At 40.4% G+C, this 13,484-nt stretch overlaps 1 protein-coding gene across 2 annotated transcripts; it reads left to right on the forward strand.

The window, feature by feature from the left end:
* The first annotated feature begins 502 nt into the window (after positions 1-502).
* Positions 503-13,130, forward strand: LOC138210437 (bridging integrator 2-like). Of its 2 annotated transcripts, XM_069169716.1 has the most exons (12): positions 506-687; positions 2,234-2,314; positions 3,319-3,373; positions 3,851-3,945; positions 4,721-4,816; positions 4,979-5,086; positions 5,198-5,283; positions 6,416-6,491; positions 6,622-6,704; positions 8,043-8,706; positions 9,625-9,717; positions 12,579-13,130. In XM_069169716.1, the coding sequence occupies exons 1-12, from the start codon at positions 595-597 to the stop codon at positions 12,687-12,689; spliced, it is 1,641 nt and encodes a 546-aa protein (XP_069025817.1). In that variant the 5' UTR covers positions 506-594; the 3' UTR covers positions 12,690-13,130. The 2 variants fall into 2 exon arrangements, with proteins under 2 accessions (XP_069025738.1, XP_069025817.1); XM_069169637.1 differs by lacking the exon at positions 12,579-13,130 and having other exon boundaries at positions 503-687; positions 9,625-11,330.
* The last annotated feature ends 354 nt before the right edge of the window (positions 13,131-13,484 follow it).

Consider the following 13,484-nt stretch of genomic DNA (forward strand, 5'->3'; position numbering starts at 1 on the left):
AACAGGCTACCGAGGCAGCGTGAAGCGTACATCATTTAATCATGTAAGGTAGATGTTTTACAATAAACTGACAAGAGTTGATAACATATGGTAATTATTTATTCCTGGTTTATGCACTTAAAAAAAAAAAAACAACGCAGTTTTTTGGGGGCACATTTGAAAGCATCATCGACTACCGCCAACGTTTGCTTCCCCTTGCTTACGTCACGTTGCTGAATCAGATCCGCATCATCAGAAAAAAAACAAAAAAACAACGTAATTTACGCGCATACTTTTCAGGTGAGCGGTGTCCGAACACGGCAGATCGAGCGGAATAAAGTTACTCAACAACGTTTACTCGGCAGGCGAGGACACACAGGCAATGTTGCAAATAATTCCTTAAACAAGTCTGAACAAGGCGGAGCAGACTCCCCTCGCTGCCGGCGGAAGATGACGGGGCCGTGACGGGCTGTTCTAGTGCGGGGGTTCATCCTGCGCCTTGGCATTTTGCGTCGTTGCTCCACCTCCGCCGCCTCGAATTGAAATCGCAGCGGAGCCGCGCCGAGGAAGCAGACTGAACTCGGCGAGGAGAGGCACAGAGACAGCTGTTCAACCATGGCAGAGAATAAGATGGGCCCGAACCTCCAGGCTGGAGCCGGATTCCTCGCGAAGCGGGTCCAGAAGTCTTTGAATCGAGCTCAGGAGAAGGTGAGACGGCTGGTGTCAACTTTTTTTTTTTTTTTTTTTTTTTAAAGTTCCAACCGAGTTTATTTAACTTCTTGACTGCGCGCTACAGTGGTTGTCATGAGTTTGGTAAAGCCGTGAGACACATTTATTTGAGCTCGTTTTGTCAAGCAGCTTATCTTGTGGGGGGGTTAAAGTCATTAGGAGTCCCGTTTTTTTTTTTTTTTTTTTTTTACTTAGAATACATTATTTGGAAACACAGTATGATGAATCTGAAGAGGGGGCAGCTTGTGGCTTTCAATCACGTGGGGGTTCAAGATAATTACTTTTAATGTTACTTTTTGTAAATAACAGAATATGTGAGGATGTCTGGTTTTTTTTGGGTTTTTTTATGAATCACGTCATTCATTGCCACTGCTGCCTTCACAGCATGTGCTGTAGCCGATTGTTATCTTGGTCCGCATGTTACGGCATGAAACCATACGAACTAACAGGACCTTGGAGTAAACTTAAAGGAACTGTAATATTGAACATAAGCACGCGCGCGCGCGCACACACACACACACACACACACACACACACACACACACACACACACTCTCTCTCTCTCTCTCTCTCTCTCTCTCTCTCTCTCTCTCTCTCTTTCCCTGCACACTCCTGTACATTGGTACAAAAAAAAGCCATGGCAGAGTTTGAACTTCTTTACATTTGAATGAGTGGCTCTTTTTTTTTTTGGCTGTTATTGTGATTGCATTAATAAAGTAGCAGCTTTGCAAAGTGTTGCTCAGAGCGGTTTAGTTGTGTACAGACACACAAAAGCTGCCACTTCCTGACTGTTGCACTTCCTCTCTTGCTGAGCCTTTCTCACTCACTCTGTGGTTGACTTGCACTATTCCACCTCAAAATATCATGCAGCGACATAAGTTTTCATTTACTTCTGACCAAAAGGGCTATTTAGGGGGATTGAGGTATTATTATTTTTTTTTTTTATCAGTTGTGGAAAATTAAAGTATAGATGTGATCATTAGAGCTTCTGCTTGTTGATTCCAAGTTAAAGGCCATTCAGGCTGTCGCACTGTTAGCCAGTAATGTGCAGTTTAGGTGAGACACAGGAGTATGTACTGATAAATAAGCTGGGCCAATATATCCCTGCATTACCCTATTGCACATAGATCTGTATTGGCATATCCTATGTTGACTACTAAGTTGCCATGTTGCCTTAGCGATAAAGAGTGCTGACAGGTTTATTTTTCAGCTGTAAATTGTGCTGATCAGTGCGCAGTGACAAACCATTGAAAAACAAACTCTTCATCAAAGATTTTGTTTTGTCAAAATTTTTTTTATCATTATTACCATCACTTTTATCAACAGATACAGATTCTTTAAAGTTTCCAATATTTACATGCAATATAAAGGGCAGGAACATTCTGGCCATAATCATTACGGCTGGACCGATTTGGGAGTTTTTCTTAAAAGAAGAAAAACACATTTGAGTGGAGAGTGAGTTTGAAAATGTATCATCTGATTATGGGCAGATATGAAATAATCTGACTGTATTATTCCCTCACAGGTCCTTCAGAAACTGGGCAAAACCATGGAGACCAAGGATGAACAGTTTGAGGCCTGCTTCCAGAACCTCAACAAACAACAGGTAATGGTACACATAACCATTTTAACATGAGAAGGTCAATTTAAGACTTTACTGCATTTCCCTTTTATAGTTAAGCAAATCATTTATTTCCCACTCTACTGTAAATCCCCACCTAATCGGAGCACTGTAAGTCTTAAAATCCCACAATGTTTTGTTTCTGTTGCATTATAGTGCCAACCCACAAGATCAGATAATCAGCTTGGCCTTGACAACAGGAAATACTTGAAATAAGATCTCTAGGGGAGACATAACAAGAAGTATTTATGGAGAATATATTAGAGAATGAGAAAGGGTTGAATCATCTCCAACAACATTACCATAGATTGGAAGAGAAGCGAGACGGGGCGTGCTCATATTGAAGAAACGATTCGCTTGAAGGTGTTTTCGCACGCTTATAAACTCATAACCGGACACAGTTTTGGTCTCCCAAAGGATTTAAAGGCAGACTCTTTAGACACTTTAGATAGACATTGTAGCATAATAGGAACTGACTTTATGGCTCTTTTCTACTTATACAATTTTTTTTCCATTCATCATTATCCCCCCCCCCTAACTGTCAGTTGTTATCACAACTGCTTAATTTGCTACAAACATTGTAAATTCACTTTTAAGCTGCTCAAAACTCACTAGGTGCCTAACGCAGCAAGTACAATACATATTTGAGGGAAACCGCCAAACAACAGGAAGGAATTCTACACGCTGCCAAGAGTTGCTGCTTTCATGAAGTATTGAAGATACGACCACATCAAATGTTGGGTTTTAAAATTCAAACTCAATGTGTGGTCAGATAGTCAAGTGTTGTGTCCATCGGCAGATTGATGCCAAAAAAGTTACACTGCAAACAAAAGCAGCCTGCAGTCCGACAGAAGGACACAGATTTTTATCACTGTTGGTTGTTAAGGAAATGATGAAGTACAAGCGGCTCAGATCGTCCATAAAGATACTGTTCCTAAGTATCACTGAATGTAACTTGTTTGTCTCTTCTGTTCTGCTCCTGCACACAGATCGACGGAAACAGATTGTCTAAAGATGTCAAGGCCTACTATGCAGCAGTGAAAGGTAAGGTTCTGATAGCTTAGTTATACAGCACATCCGGGCGCAAAGCACAGTGTTAACACAACGGCACTCTTTGCTCAGGAAGGCTGGTGAAAATTAGGGAAGTGAATTTCTTCTATTCTTGGATCCTTTGTCGACTTTTGCAATTCTGTCTGCGTTGCCATGTTTTACAAGAATAAATATAATCCTGCAGTGGAAAACAGCAGACGCAGCATTGCTTATGTGATTCGTGCACGAGAAAGCGTTGTTTTTCTGGTATTGTCAGCCGTTGCTCCTGCAATTGTGAGCTTCAGTCAGGAAGCCAGTGTTGTTCTGGCCTTTTCGGTGTGGGTGTAGCAGCATAGCCACAAACCCCAAAAAACAATACCACCCAGTGCTCTGTGCGCTGCTGAAGCCAGAAGATAATGATCTTCACGGAGTCATGATTTCATTTTAAGATTTTCTTTTTGTCCTCCTCCAATTTCCTCTTCCTTTCCACAGCCGTGCATGAGACGTCCAAGCGGCTTTCCCAGACGCTGCGAGACATCTATGAGGCAGACTGGAACGGCGCGGAGGACCTTGCAGTCATTACAGAAGTAGGGTTATGATGCCTCTTTGGGAATATGTGCTTCAGTGTTGATCAGAGCCACATATTTTTGATAAAACCAGGTTGATTTTAGCTGGTCGGGCTTCTTTTCAGGAAATTCGGTTCTACTGTGCATGTTTAAGGAAGGTAAATCTAAGTTAACATAAAATCATCCAGTACACTTGCAGACTACAATCTCAATGAACAAGAAGAAACATTAACGTTAACTAGTCCCCATTTCCCCCCACAGTTCCCCACAGGCACACTGAATACATATAGTTCTGAGGTTAAAGATGCAATACTCAGTTTTTTTTTTTATGTTGCTCTTTTGGGAAAAATCGCACAAATTGTACTTTATTTCTGTATTTAAAATGACAACAAGATGGAAACAGCCTGCTGAGGTGATGTTGTTGCACAGCCCAGCAAACAGCAATGGAAAAACAAGCAGCAAGAAATATGTCTTAAATATATTAGACGTGTACAATATGATTAGCTTTCATGAAATATTTATGTCTGCACCTAAACGTACACTACATGTAGTGGTCAAGATATTGAATTAAGTTGACTTTTAAGGGAGGATCACAAGTCATATCATTTGCCGGCTAGTTGTTGTATATTGGTTAAGTGAGTCAGGAGAAAGTGAACCTTATTGCGCAACAGAATTCCTACAGGTCCTTGTGGAACAGTCCCCCGCTAAAATGATGTCTGTGAACTGGTTAACATTGTCTAAGAGTTATTAGTGCAAGTTGAAAAAGTCTTACTGTGAAACCAACTCCGTCTCTTAGAGTGAAGACTTACTGTGGAACGACTATGAAGAGAAACTCAGTGACCAAATTGTTCGCACCATGGAGAACTACACAAGCCAGTTCCCTGAAGTCAAGGTAACCTGACACTTCTTAAGCCAAATCGGTTCCTGAAAAACTGCGCACAGATGCTAGAATGGCTGTTTCGGTCTCTCAGAGGAGATCAGTCTTATTATTTTAAGATTATTTTCCACCCTCTTCCCGGTGGGCAACATATTTATTTGAAAAACCTTTTTACAGGAACGAGTTGGGAAGCGCGGTCGCAAACTGGTGGACTATGATTCAGCACGTCATCATCTGGAGGCGCTACAGAGTGCCAAGAAAAAAGATGAAGGCAAAATAACAAAGGTAGCGTCACCATTAAAGTACACATAGCGCAGAACTGCTGAGCGATGGCTGATAAATGTGGTTTCAACTGTAAATTACACAAAAAAAGTTATTTCCACTCCTCTTTAACAGGCAGATGAGGAGTTCAACAAAGCCCAGAATGTCTTTGAGGAGATAAATAACGAGCTGCGGGAGGAGCTGCCTGTTCTCTATCAGAGGTATGGTTGACAGTCCAACAGCAGCACATGAACACAGACATAGATTAGCAGAATCCCCGAGGAATTTTAGTTCATGAAAAGATAAGTAAAGGCAGACTATCTGACTTTAAGATGAACTTAGACTGGTGTGTTGCGACCCAAAAATGGGTAATGGTGTCATTATGAGCAGGTAGCGAATGTGTGCATAGAAATAAATTTTTAAAAAATGGAGTGTAAAAGGTGAAACTTTTATTTTCAAGTCTACAGAATTTATAATGCTGCGCTTTTATTTTGAAGGACATTTGTTTCCCATGACGCAGCGTGTGTGCAGTAAGGGTTGGACAGTAACGTCCAAAACCAACATTGTCACATCAGTTGATAACTCTAATCTGAGCATTTGTTAACAGTGTTAGGGTTCGATAAATCAGCCATTTTATTTTATATTTCGTACAGTTCAATTTATATTCGAGGAATTTGATGAGCATCAACAGTTCAAATTTCTTGAAAAGCCTGTAATTCAAAATTGATCTGCCTTTTTATTTCTTTGGGTTTCTAGCCCTTGTTGCACTTTTGTTGTAGCTTTTTTGTTGTTGTTTATTTAATCCATGTGTGAAGTCGTGTGTTTCTGCAGGATTTTTTTGAAATAAATTTGAGAGACTCAAAAATTTTGAACATTTGAGTCACTGTATAATGACCAAGGCAAAATGAGGATCGACCAGTTGAGAACCACTGGTTTGGATCTTGCAATATGTGAAAAGTGTATGGAGATGTGTAAGCCTGCAACTAATACATAATTTACTACGTTCATAGTTAAGTGTATGAAATGTTAAGAAATTGTGTTGAAATTACCTTAATTTCTCATTCAGACAAAAAAAATGACTTAGTCTGACATTTCAAATTATTTGCTATTATCTTTGAGATTTAATTTTATGAAGTAAGTTTTTACAGCACTTGTCCTTTTACTTGTATTATTTTTGGGGCTTTCAATGCCTGTATTAGATAGTGAGGAGACAACAGGAAATCTTCTTCTGACTAAGAAGTTAAAAGTGCATTGGACAACATGAGTCAATTGGCTTTTTTTTTTTTAAACCTCAATTAAGGATAATCATGTGGATGAGCTGAAATTTAAAAATCACTTTCTCTGTCTCTGCAGTCGGATAGGTTGCTATGTGACGGTCTTCCAAAACATATCAAACCTGAGAGATGTCTTCTATAAAGAAATGAGCGTGGTAAGATGCAACACAGACTCTTATTTCCTCACTCTCATACTGGTAACGTCACCTATTCAATTCTGTAAGAAATATCACTTTTAAAGTTAGTATGTGTGGTTGTGTTGCACTTTTTTTTTTTTTATTGCAGCTGAATCATGAACTGTATAATGTGATGAAAAAAGTAGAGACTCAGCACTCGGGCAAAGCTTTCATCATCAAGGGTCTGAACAGGTAAGGCGTTTGTAGTTGCAGCGTTTCCCAACAAGACATGTTTTGTCTTGGAAGAAATTTCACACATACAAATGAGGCCAAAACTGTTGATGCTCTTACACCAGTCAAACAATGCTCCATTCTTCCTGAATAGTGTAAAAATGAAAAGCTCTTTTGTGTTGCAAACTTTGGTTTCCTCTGCAAGAAAACCAAGAAGCTTTGCAAAGAGCTGAATTTTTGCTTATTCCACAAAGCTGTCCTGAAATGGTCTGGGGGAAATATTTGACACACCTTAGCAAGGTCATAAATAACTGAATTGTAGTGGTATTTCCAGCAGACAGTTGTCTTCAGTTATCGCAGTTCAGGTATCTCGGGTGTTTTCCATATTATTCACTCCTTTCACTTTCCTGTTGAAATGGAGAGCAGTACTTACTGTGCTGTTTGGTAGCATTGTTAGTCCATTGAACATGGATATAAGAAAAAAAAGAAGAGTGTCAAGGATTGTTAAACATGGTCAAGTTAAAGACTGGAAGACCATTTCCAAGCAGTCTGATGTTCCTGTGACCACAGCCATTCATGTCATTAGGAAGTATCAGGTCCATGCAACTGTAGCCAACCTCTTTAGACATGGGTACAACTCGCCACTGATTGAACAGAAGGGTAGTTTGAATGGTGTTAAACTTAAAAAAAACAAAAAAAACATCGAGCATTGTCTGTTCACACCATCTGTAGCTTTTCGAACAAAATGGGGCTTCATGGAAGACCCCCTTTAAAAAAATAAATATTTAAAACCCCAAGTCCAGAGTCAGAGAGCATGACTAAAACCGGATTGTTTTGGGCCAATACCAAAAGAAAGAAAATAATTCTGATATCGATATATGACCCAAAACATACATTTTAAAAGCACCAAGAATGGATGAAAAGAAAACATTGAACTGTTCTGAGCTAATTAAACCTCTATTTAAAGAGTTGAAAGTAGCAGATGGGAGGAGACACCCATGAATGTGGAGCAAGAAGACTTAAGAGGACTCAAACTACCAGCTCAGAGGTGTAGACGTTTAATTAAGAGCTGCAAATTGATGCTTGATTGCAGTGATTTCCTCAAAGGGTGTGCTGCAAAAACAATTGAGGGTCCCTTTACTTTTGTTCACGTGGTTTTCATTTGGTTATTAAAGACATGTTACATCAAAAAACAAAAGGGACATGTTTGTCTATTAAATATGGAATAGAGAATGGTGGATGCATTACTTTTGTTACTTATTTCATAGAAAAAAAAATGTTCTGCGCCTAATGCTGCAACTTCTATCCCATATCCAGTGTTGATTTAAAAAAAATAATATACTTTTCCTCTTCAAATAGCACGTCAAGCAAGTCAAAGAATAGAAAGTCCGTGGTTATCTCCAATCCCATCCCCTGCAATACAGCTTTCCCAGCTGACCACATCTCCATCCATTCCACCACCCAAAACGACAAAGACGCTGCGCCCTCTTCCCCAGTCCAACAGACTCAAAGCACCTCTGAAGGAACCAGCACACCAGAGGAGAGCAGTATCCCATGCAAAGATGTCAGCTCATCAGACTCCAATCTTAGCTCCAGCGGCACCAACACACCCAAAAGGGAGTCCGTGTGCGACAACGAGAACAGTGACGGGAGCTCAGAAATTCCGAGTGCAGAGGAGGCGGAGGCAGAAGCCGAGCTTGCCACAAACCAGTCAGATGACTCGGGGCTGGGAGTACCAAAGTCAGAGGCTGCAAGTCAGGACGTGAGCCATCCCTCTGATTCTGCAGATAGCGATACCCAACAGAGTCCCGATCAGGACACTCCGAGCAATCCGCCATCAGAGGAGGCCGGAACCAACCCTGCGCCGGTTCCAGCCCCTCGCCTCTCCTTCTGCTCCACAGATAGACCCCCGTTCTTACCTGCTGAGGAACGACAGGACACGGAGGAAGCATCAGTCAACCAGCAGACAGCGGAGTCAGGAGATGACTCCAGTTCCCAAAATCCACCGGGCTTTCTATACAAGGTACACAATAGTTGCTTCAGTTGATATTTCTACAATAACAGTGTATAAAATGACAGTAATAGTAAATAGTATTCAGAGTATAAAGCGAACTACTCATAGTGATGAACCTGAAGAGAATTATTCGCTGAACCTCTTCAGCTTTATGACGTTTTATTGAAAGTATTGGATCAATGTTCGGTCCGCTGGCTCCAACTTTGTTACTGCTCTTACCGTTCTGTTCTGCAACAGGCAGCTGCTTTCAGCAAAAAAAACCTCTTAAAAACCCACTGTACACTAGCTGCTCAGCACTATACAGACACGGAGGCCATATACTAAACAGAGTGGTGTTTTGAGTAGCTGAACAGCTGCAGATATTGCCTGTGGGAGCTGGTAGAGATTAAAAAAAAAAAAAAAAAAAAAAGAACTGACCTAAAAGAAATTAATGAGACCTACATACATGAGACCAAGTTGCTCCATGTACTGTATACATAGCAAGTGTGCCATGTCAAAAGTGAAAAGTCAGTGTTGTGTTCACTGCTTTCTTTTTACTCCAAAAAAAAAATCATGGGAGGGGGGAATATTAGGATTAATAATGGTATAAAATGAGTCTGAATAACAAAGTTTAGCTGAAAGTTTGGAAGCAGAGACAAACGGCTAAACTGTCAGAAGTTCAAAAATAAGTGCAGCATATCCTGCTTATCAGAGATACTATTTGTTCAAAACAATTGATGTTGAATTGTTTAAATGTCAGTTTTCAAATCTATGAGCACCACAAAGAAAACACATTTACTTCTGTTGTACTGCATTGGAAGAATTTTCACAACTGAGAAAATGGTTAAATAGTTTGGGTGAACTGTCCCTTTAAGGTTAACAGACATCTCTGACTACTCAGATGCTCAGTGTAAAGCCGGTATTAACATTTCCGGTTGTATACACTAGGGGGCGGCACTGGAGAGCAATGCAGCGTCTGAAGAAGGCCTGCTTGAGTTTGAAGAGGGAGACATCATTCTGGTGATTGCTGACACTCCAGAGGTACGTGCGCGTGTGTGTGTGTGTGTGTGTGTGTGTGTGTGTGTGTGTGTGTGTGTGTGTGTGTGTGTGTGTGTGTGTGTGTGTGTGTGTGTGTGTGTGTGTGTGTGTGTGTGTGTGTGTGTGTGTGTGTGTGTGTGGGTGGGTGGGTGGGTGGGTGGGTGTGTTCCTGTGAAGCATATTTCACTCCGGAGATGACACACTTCCTTTATGCTTTGGACCTGGATATGTCGTTTAGGCAAACGCACTGTGGGTATTCATTGTTTATGCGTCTGTCCTTTATGTGCAGCCTGCCGTTGATGTACTTTTCATCACGTCAGATGAATGAAAGTTATCACAGCACCAAGATATTTGGCAACTGTAAAAAAACGTGTCAGTGCAGCAGTGATGATTCGGGTCAGTTGCAACCTTCCATGAGTAGTAAGCACAGAAACAAAACAGCGTTTTCAAGGTCTCTTATTGGGAGGCAGTTTATTTCCTTTCCACTAGATGTCACTGTACATTCTGTGTCCAATATCATAAAACGTGCATTTAATAAAACAAAACAAAACAAAAAACAATCGCGCCTTTTGAAAAGAAGCATCATACCTAGTAACAGGGTCAACCACACCTTGTCACAAAGATAACAGTTTTTGTCCCTTTCCTGATCATCTTTCCTAAATCACTCCTAAGATCAGACCCCTAGCTAGAAATAAGTTAGGAGGTCTCTGAGAGGATTCTCACAATGTTTGTTAATATGGCCCCGGAAGCCAGATTCACTTAACATCCTAAGGCTAAAAGTAGCTCCTTCCTGACTAAATCAGAAGAAACACCTAAAAATTAAGGGTTGGAGAGGGACTCATACTTCTATGGTTTTGGTCGGAGAGTAATCCACAAAGTATTTTAGATTTCAAAGTAGTTCCTAAATCAGAGAAGTTAGAGGTGTTCAAGAGAACAACCGAGTCTCTAAAACCTGCTCAAGTCCGGTCCTGCATCTACTAACTTACCTTTCCATGCAAATATTTTTTGTAAAATACAATAATTTACTTTTAAAGGCAATATATTTTAATGTTAGCAGGTTTATAAAGAAAAGATTCAGTCAGCTTACCAACAAGTCAAACTAATCCTCTAACACTGGACATAATCGTTTGCAAAGCGCTGCACTGCTGCAATCAGTCTGCAGCACTGGGGAACTTGGAATATCTCAGCTGCTGTTGGAATTATTTAACCAAAATGCACTCCTTAGACCCCAACATATGTACACTCAGTTTGCGTTTTTTTTAATTTTTTTTTTTAGGTCTATCTTGTCAAAATCAATACAGTCTAATGCAAAATTCCTACAGCCAATCCTCCCTTCATGAAGGTTCTAATGTTCAGCTTTTGTTCTCACCGTCTGATTTAAATTCAAGATCATTTCGGAGGATGCAGTTTGTGGGGCCGATGAACTGCATATATTAATACAGAATGGTGCGATTGATGTTTCGCATACCCTCACTGACATAAATGGGATGAACAAGATAATAGAAACACCAATCAGAGCTTGGTCTGCCTAATAAACTGCCACCTTATTTTAAATGATATCCATCGATCCATAAATGTAATTTATAGACTCCCCACAGTCAAAAGACAGGCAGGTTTGTTCCACTGCTGACTCATTGCCCATAGGTGTGAATGTGAGTGAGTGTGAATGGATTTTTGCTCATGCGTCAGCCCTTGTGAGTAGCTGGTGACCTCTTCTGGGTGGCAGATATAGGTAATGGATGGATTTTATCACAAGCCAAGTGCACCACAGCCCATGTGTTTTGGCTGGTAATATGCTGTAAATGAAACCCCAGATCATATAAACAACACTGCTACATTTACTATTGATAGTGCACCTCAAACACCCTGATGGGCAGCCGAGAAACGGCCTACTACGCTAAAATGTGTTTTATCCCCTATACGTTGGACAAGCACATCTGTCCTTCAGAATACCCTGAATTAACTCATACATATATACAGCGTACGACACCTGGGGTTAAATTAATGGTTTCCAAGGAATCAATAGGATTTAAATTTTCGATTTTAATGAAGATTTGCAACTTTTTGTCTCGTCTAATCGAGTTCCTTTGAAATCAGAAATATGCCATAAATAGCAACAGGGTCAACTCAGTTCTTTGTCTTAGTTTAGGAGTTATCCTGTTATCTGTAAAAGTTGCTCTCAGAAGAATCAGATTCTTTGTGAGGAACTTTAGGTGCCATTTTGGAGGATTCCTAAAGGCTGGATTTGTGTTGCGTTTTGGCTGCGAAACAGCCACCGGAGCTGATTGCTGGCCGCTCCAGAAAGTGCTTGTGATTTCGCCAAGCGTGCTTTTGCAGATTGCTGATCGTATATCAAATCACCACATTAACGTCCATCCGCTGGTCTTTCAAGTAAGACAAGAAACGTGTGCTCCTCCTGCAAACAGGCGCTTTAGTTGAAATTGTCACAAAATAATGAGGAGAATTTTTGGCTACAGCACAAAGTAGGAAATACTAATAATCAACACGACACAGACAAAAAAAAAAAAAAAGAATCCATCCAACAACGTTTACTCGCTAAAAAGCACAAAAATCGAGGAAAAATGACCAAATCCGGAAGTCAACAAAATCAGGCGGACAAAATGCTTCGCTTCCAAAATGTTTCCCGGGGGGTGTTAAGTCATGCAGAGGACGGAACAAATTAGTACCCAGGATTACCAAAGACAGGACACTTTGTGAATATGGACCTAGATTTTTCCCGGTCAGTCCCCATAAGATCAGGGAATCATATCAAAAGTAATGCATTCTAATCAGAAGTATGTAATCACAGGGTGGATTTATTTTTCTTAAGATCTGACGTGTTTACTGTTTGTGTCTCTTTTCAGGAAGGTCTGTTGAGGGGGATCAGGGAGGAGAGCTGGAACCAGCACCGGGATATAGGAAATCACTCTGGGATCTTCTCGGAAAAACTCATCCAGCCCATTCAGCCAGAGTGATGCAATAGTCACTTCTCAGTCTGTAATCCATTTCTTCTTCCATCGAGTAGTTAGGGTGACACGCACGCACACGCACACACACACACACACACACACACACACACACACACACACACACACGCACACGCACGCGTACACCCACACACAGAGGGAGTGAACCCGTATGTTTTTGGAGCAGAGGTTGTACAAACAGATGAGAACAAGTCCCATATGATGTCCCACATGCAATGATGTTGCAGTTTGTGGAACAAAAGCAACTAAACTGCAGACATTTTTTTAAGACATGTTTGGAAATGTTACAGTATTTTGCTCTTTTTTTTTTTTTTTTTTTTTTTTTTGCCTTTCTTTAACACACTGTGAAACAAAAAAAAAACAAAAATTAAGCTGATGTTTTGACCTTGTGTAAAATTTCTTAATAAAGTTCTAAGTAAATGAGAAGAAGTTGTTCTGGTGCAAACTTTTAATTTTGAAAGGTTCAGTGTCATGGCCTTTTATTTTAATTTTAATTTTTCGATGAGCATTTTGCAAATAAAGGAATTAGTTTCTGCAAGCCCACAGATAAATAGTCTGAACCTGAGAAAGAGCAACAATGATTTACTCGAAAGGAATGTGGAAATTTTGTCCAGACCTGGAAGCTAAGACACATGACCGATCGACTGTGAGAAATTAATGGAAGAGGGATCTATCCTGTATAAAAACCTACAAAGCTGGTGCTAACCTCCCCTAGTTTAGCTTCAAAACCGTGTGGAAATTAGAAACAAAGTGACTTTCTGGGCATCACCAGACTTTTCAGAC

Source organism: Embiotoca jacksoni, unplaced genomic scaffold (genome assembly GCF_022577435.1).
Source record: "Embiotoca jacksoni isolate LCO1_2020_lvr unplaced genomic scaffold, fEmbJac1.0.p SCAF_1, whole genome shotgun sequence".
In the NCBI taxonomy this organism is placed as follows: domain Eukaryota; kingdom Metazoa; phylum Chordata; class Actinopteri; family Embiotocidae; genus Embiotoca; species Embiotoca jacksoni.